At 38.1% G+C, this 13735-nt stretch overlaps 2 protein-coding genes and 1 non-coding gene across 3 annotated transcripts in view; all 3 read left to right on the top strand.

Annotated features, from left to right (window-relative positions):
• LOC111328599 (uncharacterized) overlaps nt 1–13735 on the top strand; it is a 197905-nt gene that overhangs the window by 108814 nt on the left and 75356 nt on the right. The gene's annotated exons all lie outside the window — the stretch shown is intronic.
• The window catches only part of LOC148724789 (uncharacterized), a 49713-nt gene that overhangs the window by 15516 nt on the left and 20462 nt on the right, over nt 1–13735 (top strand). Inside the window, exons 10-16 of the mRNA XM_088731659.1 lie at nt 2221–2550; nt 3125–3223; nt 3539–3697; nt 5037–5767; nt 7176–7329; nt 8677–8942; nt 9886–9990. Coding sequence (XP_088587785.1) covers nt 2221–2550; nt 3125–3223; nt 3539–3697; nt 5037–5767; nt 7176–7329; nt 8677–8942; nt 9886–9990 — 1844 coding nt within the window. The remainder of the gene's footprint in view (nt 1–2220; nt 2551–3124; nt 3224–3538; nt 3698–5036; nt 5768–7175; nt 7330–8676; nt 8943–9885; nt 9991–13735) is intronic.
• Trnai-aau (transfer RNA isoleucine (anticodon AAU)) lies at nt 445–517 on the top strand. Its single transcript has one exon. It is a non-coding gene; the product is annotated as a tRNA-Ile (tRNA).

The following is a 13735-nucleotide window of genomic DNA, read 5'->3' as shown; positions in this document are numbered from 1 at the left end:
CAATGTTTTGGTGACTTTATGATGCCATTATCAAGGGTACAAATGAAAATAAAATTAACAAATGCGAGTTCAAGTGTTACAACCAATTAACATAGGGAAGGTAGCTACACAAATACTTTAGCATGGATAGAATCCGTTTGCATGTTCAAACTCAGTGATAATTGTTTGATGTATAGCATCTTACAACAAACATATAAAATACATATATATGAACTGCGGTTATGAAACGTATATGTGCACGATCCTTCGCAGTAAAGCACTATTGAAATCACAGCCTGAATTTTTTTCAGGTCTGATTTTCACTATTGCTTTAATAGTGCTTTACTGCGAAGGATCGTGCACATTTTCATAACCGCAGTTCATATATATGTATTTCATATGTTTGTTGTTTGATTTATCATCTACGGGTTTATGTCGAATTAATTTGATGGCCTGCTCCCAGTTGGCTTGTTAGCTCAATTGGTAGAGCGCTGCACTAATATCGCAGAGGTCAGTGGTTCGAATCCCGTACAGGCCTGAATTTTTTTCAGGTCTGATTTTCACTATTGCTTAATAGTGCTTTACTGCGAAGGATCGTGCACATATACGTTTCATAACCGCAGTTCATATATATGTATTTCATATGTTTGTTGTTTGATTTATCATCTACGGGTTTATGTCAAATTAATTTGATGGCCTGCTCCCATTTGGCTTGTTAGCTCAATTGGTAGAGGGCTGCACTAGTATCGCAGAGGTCAGTGGTTCGAATCCCGTACAGGCCTGAATTTTTTTCAGGTCTGATTTTCACTATTGCTTAAATAGTGCTTTACCACGAAGGATCGTGCACATATACGTTTCATAACCGCAGTTCATATATATGTATTTCATATGTTTGTTGTTTGATTTATCATCTACGGGTTTATGTCGAATTAATTTGATGGCCTGCTCCCAGTTGGCTTGTTAGCTCAATTGGTAGAGCACTGCACTAGTATTGCAGAGGTCAGAGGTTCGAATCCCGTACAGGCCTGAATTTTTTTCAGGTCTGATTTTCACTATTGCTTAAATAGTGCTTTACTGCGAAGGATCGTGCACATATACGTATAGCATCTTGTTGACAAGACAATCAAATTTGTTCATGCATCTCTTGAGAACTTGGAAACAGCAAAGAAGGTCCTCAGGGACAGCACCTGCATGGTCATTGTCATAGTGCTTTTGTACTGAAGATGACGTGCTCTTATGGCTATCCACGCAGGCATAGAAATGCCTGCATGTGTAACCAGATACAGGGAGCTATGTTGGTTACACGTGTGGGCATTTATATGCCCGCGTGGCTGGCCATAAGAGCACGTCATCTTCATCACACAAGCACTATGAAAATAACCACGCAGGTGCTGTCCCTGAGGACCTTCTTTGCTGTTTCCAAGTTCTCAAGAGGTGCATGAACAAATTCGATTGTCTTGTCAACGAGGTGCTTTACATCAAACAATTATCACCGAGTTTGAATGTGCAAATGGATTCTATCCGTGCTAAAGTATTTGTGTAGCTACCTCCCCTATGTTAATTAGTTGTAACTCTTGAACTCGCATTTGTTAATTTTATTTTCATTTGTACCCTTGATAATGGCGTCATGATAATGGCGTCATGAAGCAGCCAAAACGTCGGGATATTGTATCGCTTGTTTTTACCTGTCCATGATAAAGCTGTTGTCACAATTACAACAAGACTTGTGATATCATAATTACCCGCCACAGATATGCAATCAGTGAAACTAAAAGCAGGTAATTAGAAAGGAGTATTTAACTCTCAACGTTTGGTTGTCCAGTTTCATTTTTAAAAAGTACTATCCCAGTTGTGCAGTGGACTGAGATTTTCTTCTTTATAGTGAAATGTTAGAATTGATGGTCAATCTCTGATAACCAGGTCAGTGAAAACTGGCCTGTAACGGTGTTCACCTTGAGAAAATTACCTCTCCTTCCCCACAAAAACACCAGAGAATAGTCCTGAATGATACGTTTTGGCACAGCTTGAAAAACACCCAGGTTTCTGATCGCTCCCTTTTATTGACTTGTAGGTGGGAGTATAATACAATGAAGGGTTCCCAAGCAAAAGAAAGTTCTTTTGAATGTTCTCTGTGTTTTTCTTCATGGTAGTAAATGTAATTACATTATTCACTATCAGGACAAATATCACTGTTTTATGGATGTATTTCAATGTGGCTTTTGATCACCATTTTATCCAAAGCTTCACCTGAAATGACACCTGCTGTTATTCCAGTCTTGCTCATTTCAACAACCACTGGAAGAATTCTGGCACATACCTCTATGGTGTACTGCAAGATATTAACTCAGTTGTCAGTGAACATGCAAGATAGTTTTCGTGGAATGCCTGGAGCCAGTGGAGGTGGGACCAGTGGAGGTGGGACCAGTGGAGGAGGAGCCTATGGGGGAGGAACCAGTAGGGGGGAGGCCAGTGGAAGTGGAAACAGTGGAAATGGTACCAGTGCAACCGGAGTAAGTGGATGTAGATGGGGAACCTATGGAGGTGGAGCTACTGAATGTCAATACAGTAGAGGTGAAACTCAAACTTTCAATACCCTTAATTGAAACTAATTAAATTCCCAGTTAATTGTGTAGATTAGTGACACCAAAGGACAAATTTAGGGAATCTCAGAAAATGGAGCAGTCAGGTAATTCTTTACTTTTTATAAGCTATTGTCTGAGTGCTACATAGAGAACTTCAACTAAATAAGGGGTCTAGGGAAATGGAAGAGAGACGTGGTCAGTTGTACATCTTTTTAAGATGGTAATGAAGGTCAGCATCTACTGGAGTGAAGTCTTTTGACGTGAATTACATATTTTTCTGATATGATGTAAACATTTCCTTGTTTTTTTGTCTCGCAATTATGATAACAGATATCAGACAAAGATATTTAAAATAAATTTAGGTAAGAACAAAGTTGAATCATGACAATTTTCCTTGCTAGGATTGTAGAAAGGAGACATGTCATCATAGATTAGTTGCATTTGTGCTAAAAGTAACTTGAATTTTTCTTAGTATCAATCGGTGCATCGATCACCATGTCTACATTTTTGAAAGGCAGGTTGCACTGATTCTCATGTTTCATTTTGATTGTGTTAAAATTCAGATGCCTCACAACCAGGCTCAGTTGTGGTGTGGGAGTTGTATGAACTTATACAAAAGTGCAGTGAGTGTATCTGGTGGCAGAATCTATCACAGAATAGAGGTAAATTCATCTAAGAGCCTATTTGTACTTTCAGTTGTAACTGTACAGTTAAAATGTTGTATTAAGAAATTAAAATGATCTGCACTGGTCTTTGTTTTCAACTGAGAGTTTTAAATATGTGCTCCTCAATGTTGAGTGCAAATAGTTTGGCTTCCCTTCTTTTCCCATACCATATAATTATGCTACCCATGGTTAAATTTCAATATTAAAGGCAAACGAGAACTTTTATCGTGAGCTTTGGGTATTTTTTGGTGAATTGTTGGCTAGGGTTTTTTTTTACACATAAATTTTCATGTGAAGTGTTCCTTCTCACAGCATGTACTGAAGATGAGGAGGATTTAGAAGATGATCAACTGTTATGCTCTCAGCAAAGCGATGAAAACTATTTTGCGGACACTGAGGATTGCTCAAGTGTTTCATCTGGAAGTGATAGTGCCTTGTCTGATTCAGAAAACTGGGATGAATCTTTAAGTGGTGAGATATTTGTTTTTAATCCTTTTTTTTATATTTCAATTAATTTGCTCTCCCTGACCATACAATAACTATGACAGTGAGACCTGATGTAATACTTGAGCTATAAACCATAAGTAGATAGTGCACAAATAACATACTGGTGTTTTTCCTTCATTAAATTCTTGACCCAGTATTTCATGCTCAAGGTGTGCCACTTCAGCTTGATTTTGAGCAGAAATCACAGCCATTTCGTCTTCTCTTTTCCTTCGTAGTAGGTCAAGTTCTCGTTTTCGACATTCAAGTTTCCACTTTATATCCCTTTGAGCCATTTCTTCTTGAAACTCCAGTTCGCGTACTTCATTGTCTCTCTTAACTCATTGGGCAAGCTGTTTTGCTTGAAGGCTTGCAATGGAGGCCTTTATTTTAGCGTCTCTTCTTTTCTTTGACAAGGACAACGAAAAACTAGAGCGAGAAAGCGCTTTCGAATGACCAGAATCGACCTGGCTTACTCTGCTTACCAAATCTTTAGGAGTCACTTCAAGGCTGCTGTGAAGCAGTGATATCACACATTTGTTGACCAAAAAGTGCCATGATTCTTGATTGCTCATCGTGAGCGGCTGATTTGCATCCAGCTCAAAATTGGACCAAAATGGACCAAAATTGGTAGGACCAAATAAAACGAGAGTTTTAATATTATTCAACTTGAACACAGCATTACAATTCCTCTTTTTCTTTGCGGGCAAGCAGTTTTGCGTATAGCGTTGCAACAGTTGCAATGGCCAGCGGCCACTCCAACTATTGTGAGGTAAGCACAGGAAATGCACATGGCAGCTATTTGCAGTGCGTGATATGGTAATGGCGGAAGATGCCCACTGTAGTATTTAATTAACATTACCTTATAATAGTTAACAAAGTTTAAACCTTCAGTTTCAATATCTTGATACGTCAGTTAATATTTACTCTAAATTGAGAGAAAAAAATTTGATCTTTCACTTATTATGTAAAGTGCCATAGTGTGGTCTAAACTCATATTCCTCTCTGAAAAGGTAGAGCATGGCACCCCCAATATTGAGTCTGTTTTTGAGCATTTGTGGAATTGAGTTTCCCAACTACATGTTCTTAAAGTTAGGTGAACCTCTTACAGTTTAGTCAGTGCAGTTCACACCATTTTCTGCTGCTGTTTAGTTGATCCAGTTCAACACTGCAGATGACTTTTCTCCAAATTTAGAGAATTCTTTTGTGGGTACTATGTTAAGTAAAGGAAAGTCAAATTTGATATTAGATTTTGTTATTATAACACTGTTTTAATTTGTGGTTATTGCTAAACTTTTATCTTTTTTTCTGGACTCTTCACGTTCAGTGCCCTTGGTTTGTGGTAGTTCAAGTGAATATCAAGAAGTTGATCCAAAAGCAGAATCAAGTCAACATTCACACAAAGGTGAACCTGATATGAGCCAAGAAATCCAAGCAACAATGACAGAGGGTTTCACTAGTGAGTTCAGCATTGGTGACAATAAATATGTTGGAAGTGGTGATTGTCCTGAATGGAACACGCCTTTACCAGAGTCAACAAAGACTGAAGTAAATTATGAGGAAGAAGACCATGATGAAAAGCAGGATTTAAGTCCGGAGTGGGCTCTCTATTCTGAAGAAAGTGCCTCGCATACTCTGTTAGTATCACAGGATAATACCCCAATGCTTCTTCTTGATGTTCCTGGTGTTAATGTGGAGAATGAAGAAAGTCAGTACTCAGATGATGAACTTTCTGAGATACTTCATACAGAAAAACCTCAACATTCTGAATCAAGCCATGATATTTCATTCGCACTTACAGAGATTTTGGTCAATGGGTTTGATCTTTGTGAGAATGAAGATGCTGGAAAGATTGTGCATTCAAGATCGGAAATACTGTCTATAGAACCAAATAAGACTGATGGAGGTGTGGAGGAAGATAACTTTGATGCAGAGCAAGATTTAAGCCTAGAAGAAGGACTCTTTTCTGAAGAAGGGAACTTGCATACTCACTTGTCATTACCTGACGATACTTCTGTTCAGATTCGTCGTTTAGAAGTGGAGAATAAAGAGAGCCAGGTGTGTTTGTTATGTAGAGTTTTGTCAGAGTTTGGAAGTTCTTCCTTGAAGGCATATATGATCCACATGCAAACCTTGAATAAATAAAGTAAATAAGTAGACTTCAATTTTCTTTTACAAGTTCTTGTAGTTTTACAAGTTCTTGTAGCCATTACAACAAAAAACAACAAAATACATATATATTATTCACCAGCCAGAAGGTCTGTACTGGGACAAACTGCACCCGAGGTTTTGTATACCACCTTCAGCCTGGTCTTCTTTATCTTGAAATATGTTTTCCTCTTCTGGATAAAAGAATTTGCTTCCCCTTTGGTAGCTTTCATCGTCTGAACTCATAACCGTGAGTCACTTGTAACAATTTCTAAATCTTTTAGCCTCGCTTGTGAAAACATTGAAAAGTGCAAATTGCAAAACTTGAAGCAGTCTGTACTAGGGCCTGGTAAGAAAAATCTCGATCGCTGGAGCATGTAGATTTAGCCAATCAGATTTGAGGATTAAGGATTTGAAACCAATGAGATACTTGTGAAAAAGTTAACTTTCATACCAACAAGTTTCTTGAACTAACTTATTTTTTAGGTCTAAGAGTTCATTATTCATTGTGAGGTTTGGTGACTTCATGGTTAGTGGGCTCAACTCTTGATTGAGTGGTCCTGGTTTGAGCCCTAGCCGGGGACATTGTGTTGTGTTCTTGAGAAAGATACTTTACTCTCACAGTGCCTCTCTTCACTTAGGTGTTTAAATGGGTACTGGCAAATTTAATGCAGGGGTAACCCTGTAACGTACTAGCACAGGCCGCCCAAGCTCTCTTTGAGAACCACGCAAGGAACACAATTTGCATATCAATTTATAAGGATTTGTATGGGATTTTCTACAAGATATCCATAGAGATAGTTAAAAGTGAAAATATTAAATAAAAATGGCTTACCTTATTCCATACGTGTGTTGCTTGCTCCTGGTGTCGTTATTTTACCGATTTCACTTGATTTAAAAAACCAGGATTAAAAAAAACCCGCTTAAATCAAGTGAAATCGGTAAAATAACGACACCAGGAGCAAGCAATACACGTATGGAATAAGGTAAGCCATTTTTATTTAATATTTTCACTTTTAACTATCTCTATGGATATCTTTTAGAAAATCCCATACAAATCCTTATAAATCGATATGCAAATTGTGTTCTTTGTGTGGTTCTCAAAGAGAGCTTGGGCCGCCTGTGGTACTAGCAACCCCTCCAGGATGGAGTAGAAATGCTCCTACTTGCTTCACGTTACGGAAACCAGAGTTAAGTGCCGGCCTGATGGGCTACTTGGCCCATAAACGGACTTCACCTTTTTTCATTAAAGAAGATTAGGATAGAAGGAGATGTACTGTAGTATCTATGATACGAATTTCCATTTTTTTTTTTCTAGGAAGAGCAAATGCAAGTCTCTGACCAGTTCTCCACAGACTCAAAACAGTCAGGAGCACATATTACACTTCCACCAGTGTGTTCCAACGCAAGTGATATACCAAAAATGATTCCAGTGACATTGCCACTAGCACTGCAACCAAACCTTCCAACAGGTTGATAATGTGTAATTTTACGGGTACACGCAGTATTTCAATGTCTGCCAACTCTCACTCATTATCCCTCTTGCTTATTCACTCCATGAAAATATCCGTCATCTGATCATCTCATAGATGTAGTTGATGATGACCATTAAACTGAAGAGTGTGTCGGGTATAAACAGGGAAACACTGCTGAAAACAGTAGAAAATATAGATACCGTAAAAGCCCCTTGATAAGCTACACCCACAGATAAACCGCACCCCAAATTTAGCAGCTCAAATTTTGGAAAAAAGTTTTTTGATAGAAATCCAAAGAAATCCAAAGTCGAGTCTTGAGAAGTCTTCTTCATCCACTGTTTATCGAACACAAACTTTACAACATTACAAAATTACTATTGCAAATGAAAATACTTCAAATTGTTACCCACAATAGGCCATTTTTCAGTTTTGCGCTTGGTTGCTAAGCCTTCGATTTGGAGTGAGGCTGAAGGTGACCCTGTTGTGATAGAGACCAGCATCTATTTAGCATGATAGCAAATTAATTTACATTCGAAAAGCAGCAACATCTGTATCATAACAAGATAATTTGAATATATCAACAAAGTTGAAATGGTAAATTGGCCACCGTTACGATTATAAAGCTGAAATTTCGAGCGTTAGCCCTTCGTCGGAGCGAATAGGTCCGACGAAGGGCTAGCGCTCGAAACGTCAGCTTTTATAATCGTAATGGTGGTCAATTTACCATTTCAACTTATTTGATATATTCAAATTATCTCTTTACCCCCACCGACGCAGCCCCAAACACTTTCTTTAGAAACTATCAGCCTTTATTCATTTGTATCATAACAAGGTCACCCTTAGCCTCACTCTTATTCAAATGCTTGGCAACCAAGCATGCAACTGTAAAATGGACTATTTTAGCACTTTAATATAATAACTGTCGTTACTACCAACTTTGACATATGATTGGTATTTTGCTGGTATTTGTTGACAGGAATTTCTTCATTCAACATTTTTTTCCAGAGATCTTTGCATTACAACAAGAACAGTTGAAGCTTAGTTACCAGGCTTTAGATCAGATGCGAAAAATGGACATTGACGACGTCTTTTTTCAAATGTTCCCACAGATAAGCCACACTGCCAATTTCTAGCGACGAGGTTTGGAAAAATGGTGTGGCTTATCCGCGGGCTTTTACGGTTATCTATTTGAGTTTTCAGCATTAAGCTTTTAAGAAGATCATTTAGACCATGAACTAAAGATTGAAAAAATTAACAAAAGACCTGTGCTCAAGAAAATTCAGCTCATGGAGGAAAAAAACTAAATGTCTTAATAGATAATTGATTCTTTTTGTGTGTGTTTAGGTGACTTAGCGGAGCAGAAGAATTGTTCCACTCTTTTATCTCGATTAGAGAGTCTAAAAATTTCTGGGGAAGATAAAGAGTTCCAGAAGTCGCGTGAACAGGCTTACACAGAGACATTCCCAGTGAAAGGGAGTCTGAGTGGTCAACCGCTAAGGCAGCCTAGGAATTTAAAAACTCAAGTTTCTGCAAAAGAAGCCAGTGTATCTGCTGTGGCTAAAGACAACCAGCAACACACACCTGTGACTGTAGGAGCTTCTGATGATCAGGTAATCATTTACAAAAAGGATAAGTTTACATTCAATTTATTCAGCTCACGCTCGTAGTATATGCATGGTGTTAAATCCCTGCAAAAATTTTATTTTTGAACATTCAAGTTTTCTTTTCAAATACGCATTCAATTCTTTACTTCAGCCTTCTAGATGATTGACTGACAACATACAACTTTTGAATACAAGGGTCAAGTTTTGATTTGAACTTGATCTGCTAACAATAAAGTGCAATAAATCTGGTAAAATTGAATGTGTCAGTCAGATACTACTGCACATCAAGTTTACATAAATGAACATTTATTGCACTCGAAATTTACCTCTATCGCGTGGTGTTCGTCAAAATTCATTTTCAGGTAATTGTGAAGTTCAAAATGACTGTCTATTAATTTGGATATATGAACAAAGTTGAAATGGTAAATTGGCCACCGTAACGATTACAAAAGCTGACGTTTCAAGCGTTAGCCCTTCGTCGGAGCGAATAGAGGAATTGTGGGTTGTATGTACTTTTAAATGCAGAAAATGGAGCTACGTTATTGGTGGGAACATGGCAACGAGAAAAACACGAATAAATTAGTGGAATGAAAAGCGTCTATTAACTTGTTTCTGAATTTGTTTTCATTATGTCGGCCAACTGTCGGTGACCTGTCGGCCGACAGATATTTTGGGAAGCTCTTCTTCAATTTTACCTCCTTTTCAGCTCTGTTTGTGCAGGCAGAGACTGTTATGAAGCTGTCAATTTACAAATTTTCAATAGGGATGTGAATGTGATCCAAAATCAAGACCCCCACTAGATTTTGGATTTCCACAGAGCAAACCTCATGGTAACTTCTTGCTCTGAGAACTGTGAAGTGCAATTGGCTCAAGTGTATGTTTAGATTTTATTATTTTATTCAGGAATGGTTCAGCTTTGCATGTCTCTTTCTCCTTTTGTCGTTTTCAGTTGATTGGTGACATCTCAATAATTGACGCAGCTGAGAAAGGTTACTCTAACAGAGTTCGGCAGCTTATAGAGGAAGGAGCTGATGTCAACCAAAGAGGGAGAGTGGTATGTTTTGAGCTTAACGGTATTTTTATCTAGATTTGTGTCACAGTTTTGAATTTACATTTCGGAAGACAGATGACAGTTTGTTACTGTTCAGTGGAATTCTTGTGCTTTTAGATCACAGTGACTCATGGGGTCTGTTATATTTCTTTTGAACCAATCTTTTAACGAGAACTTGGGAGTCCTTCCATTCGGTGCCTGTGTCAAACAAAGAAAAGGAAGTTATTTGACTTCCTGGGTCTTTTTTTTTTTAATAACTCCATCAATTCTCAGCGCAGAGTGCTCTGTCGCTCGCACCAATCAGATCGCCCCAATTTTTTTTTGTATCGCAAACCAATCAATCCCGTACCAATCAGAATACCGCATTATTCCTGTATCGCAAACCAATCAGATTGCCGCATTAGGGTTTGTATTACGTACCAATCAGATTGCCGCACTAGGGTATGTATTCCGCACCTATAAGATCACAGCATTGGGGTAGGCTTGCACCAATTAGAATGCCGTCCCCCTTGCTAATCATGTCTGGAAATTATGGTACCACGATACGTTGCGATGAAATCAACCCGACATTGACACACACCAAGAATGACAGCAACAAGAACTGTGAGCCCATCTACCCAGTGAAATTGTTCATTACTGTTACTGTTACTGAGAACTTTTTTTTGCTATGATCTGTCGGGATTAGACAGATCATTAGGGAATTTCTCTGCCATTTACAAGTTAAAACGTATTTTGTGTTCTGCTCCTGCACTTACAACGCGCACACCGTCAGCCAAAGGCCTAACACGAATTTGTCACTAGAGCTTTTTGTTTTGGTGGAGCCTGTTTTGCTGACTCGGTAACACTTGCGCAAAGTATTTGCATAATCAATATTTCATAGATAATCTTGTTTTTGCCTACTGGTTGCTCTTTTTGGAAAGGTTGAAAAGACCACCAAGTTATAACTACTTCTGCGTCGACTGCCACGTTAAATATTCGTTTCTTTGCTTCTAAAAGTTCTCCATGAATTGAATATTGTGTTTAAACGGTATTTTTCCGCTACAATCACGTGTTTACTTTTTACTCGCCACTGTGGACCAGACTTTCTGAAATGAAATGCCATTTTCCAGTGGACAATGAACGTAAATTTTATGACATAATCTTACCTCACTGAAATAATTTCACAAGGAATTTAATGTTACTGTTAATCAACTTCCACGCAATTCTCACGCGGTCAGACGTTTTCTACCAATAAAATTCGTTTTTAGCTACCTTGGACTTTACCCTTTCACCTGCCATTTCCTTTTAAAACATCCTGTATTTTATCACGTATTTCACACGCAGTCCAGAAGTCCAGATAGGCAACAACCAAATAAGGAGCCTACGTTGTTGTGCTTTGTACAATGATACTTATCTCTGCGGTTAATCTATTTTCACTTGTTGGAAGAACGGAGACCGCAAAACATCTTTGTTCAAAGTCTGTACAGATGGAATTGCTTTCCACTGCAAAATTATATGAAGGAATGTTTTTGAGGCAATTAGTTGTGACTGAATAATTAAGACTTTGTCTCTAACAAAGGATTGACGGCAAGCATTGTCATAGGCTACGAGCAGGTTATTGTTTGGTCTCGTCACGCAACTTGGGAGAAAGAACGCTGCATGACGAGACCAAATTAGGGCTGTGGAAGAAAGTGCAGGAAGTGTGGTATAAATACAGTATATTTTCTCCAACTGTTATTTAGACACCAATGGCAACAGACAATAAAAATACTTGTGTCTGAGTTTATTTCAGATAAATTGGAAGGGTTTTTTGTTGCTCTCCAGTGAACGATATTTTCAGTAGAATATTTTGAAAGTAAATGCTCTTTGTTACGAGAAAATTTAGTGATTTTTCCGTGAGGATGTTTCAGCATATTTATTCGTTGTTTTTGGTATTCTAGCCGTTCTCAATTCATGCGAGTTTCCTTGATTGCGGTGTTTTAAAAAGATAAAAGCCACAAGTAAATTTTAAATAGTGAAGTTAAATTGTACAGCTGCATCTCGGTACTTTTCTTGTTCAACTATAGTGAAATTTTTGATAGATAAAAGTCCTAATGGTCTTTCTGGCAAAATAGGTTCTTATGGTAGTTGGCAGCTGAGGTTATACTCGAAACTTCAATTTCCTTTCATACGATCAAACTTAACACCAACCTTGCTTAGATAAGCGGAAACTTTTAATTGTAGTTTTCAATTTATTTTGTAAGCTGCTCAGTTGTAATTTCCCGGGGTATATTTTCAATATCAAAGCTGCGAATTCTCACCTAAGTTTCCTATTTTTAATGGCCTTAAGTTCATTGAACATGGTCTTCCAATTTCGACACATGAAAATTTCAATGTGAATCATTTTTGCTTTAAATACAAGTTTTCCGTTCCTTTGTAATTCTTATATAGATATTTTCAATTTGGAGGACAACAGAACCTTATACCAGCTCAGTACTTAAGTACGCAATTCGTAAAGGCTTTTCGATTACCAACTTGCGTACGCTAGATGTCATGTCAGTTGTTGGCCTGACCTAGAATAAGTTTACTATGAAACCAAAACGCTGCCTCATCCTTGACGTCCGTATAAGTTAGCTCGAAGTAGATCTCTGTGCACCATTTTCCGTGACGAGTTTCCGTTCTCGCTGCCGAGTGGACTCTACCGAGTTCATTTCCCCCAGTTATTGTTGTGCCGTCCGCGAAGGTTGAGTTTCCCAGTTTAGGCGCGAAAATCTATCGTCACATCTTTTTCTTTTTCAAAAATACCGTGACAGACAGTGTCCATACTTAGTGCCCCATTCCAGCCCCCATATCCAAAAGAAAAAAAACTCCTGCACGCGTAGCATGCCCATGTTTCTGTTTGTCTTCAGTTTAAACTGATTACATGACAGTTTCTTTTGTTATAGCAGAAATTGTGATGCAGAACATCGAGGAACGCGCCCTTTCGACTTGGGTAGAAAGTGACGCAAACCTGGAAAACTATTTGGAGACCAATGCTCTTTTTAAAGGAAGGGCTAAATTTGTTTGATGGTGGTGACTAGTCGAGAATGTTTAAGTTGAATTATCATTATTGCATCGTACATTGCGCATAACAAATATGTACCCAGGGGAATAAGCGTGCACACATCCTTGGATCAGAGTATTGGTTTTCAATCGATAGATCAGTTAAAGAGGTACGATCGTCTATAGCTCTCGAAAAAGCACGGTGACCTATATTTTCTTTGCCTAACTTTTAGTGTATAAATTATCTTCTTTAAATTAGAGTAATTGAAATAAAAAAAATCATCGACGGGAGAATAAGGTACTGCTAAAAGTGTGCAACATGCCGGTTACTCGATGATAGAAATCATGACCTTGAAAGGAACGACTCAAAGGCCGTTTTGATTAGATATGGTTTAAAACTGCGCAGCTTTTCCATTAGTCAATATCAAACTGTCTCATGCGCTTGAGACTTTCTTCCCATTAAGTTCTTTTCAAGTGTTACTTTGATAAGCCTTGCTTGAAAAGTTGATGCTTATTATTCTTCGATAGAGTATTCTTTTTTTGCTTAATTTTGAGTACGCCTTCGAACCAATAATAAGAATTCCTATGATTTGGTGAACTATTGTACAAGGTAAAACTCCTTCTGATCTCAGCTTAAAAAAGTCCTGCAGAATGTAGTTGTTCCAAACGCAGATTTATCCTTACCGTCGCCATTAAAAGAGGAGAATATGACCTTTATACATTACCGTGCTTTTTCCAATTTTTTTCC

This window comes from Stylophora pistillata, chromosome 8 (assembly GCF_964205215.1).
Source record: "Stylophora pistillata chromosome 8, jaStyPist1.2, whole genome shotgun sequence".
Taxonomy (NCBI): Eukaryota; Metazoa; Cnidaria; class Anthozoa; order Scleractinia; family Pocilloporidae; genus Stylophora; species Stylophora pistillata.
Note: the sequence above shows the minus strand (reverse complement) of the source record. Positions and strands in the feature narration are given on the sequence as shown.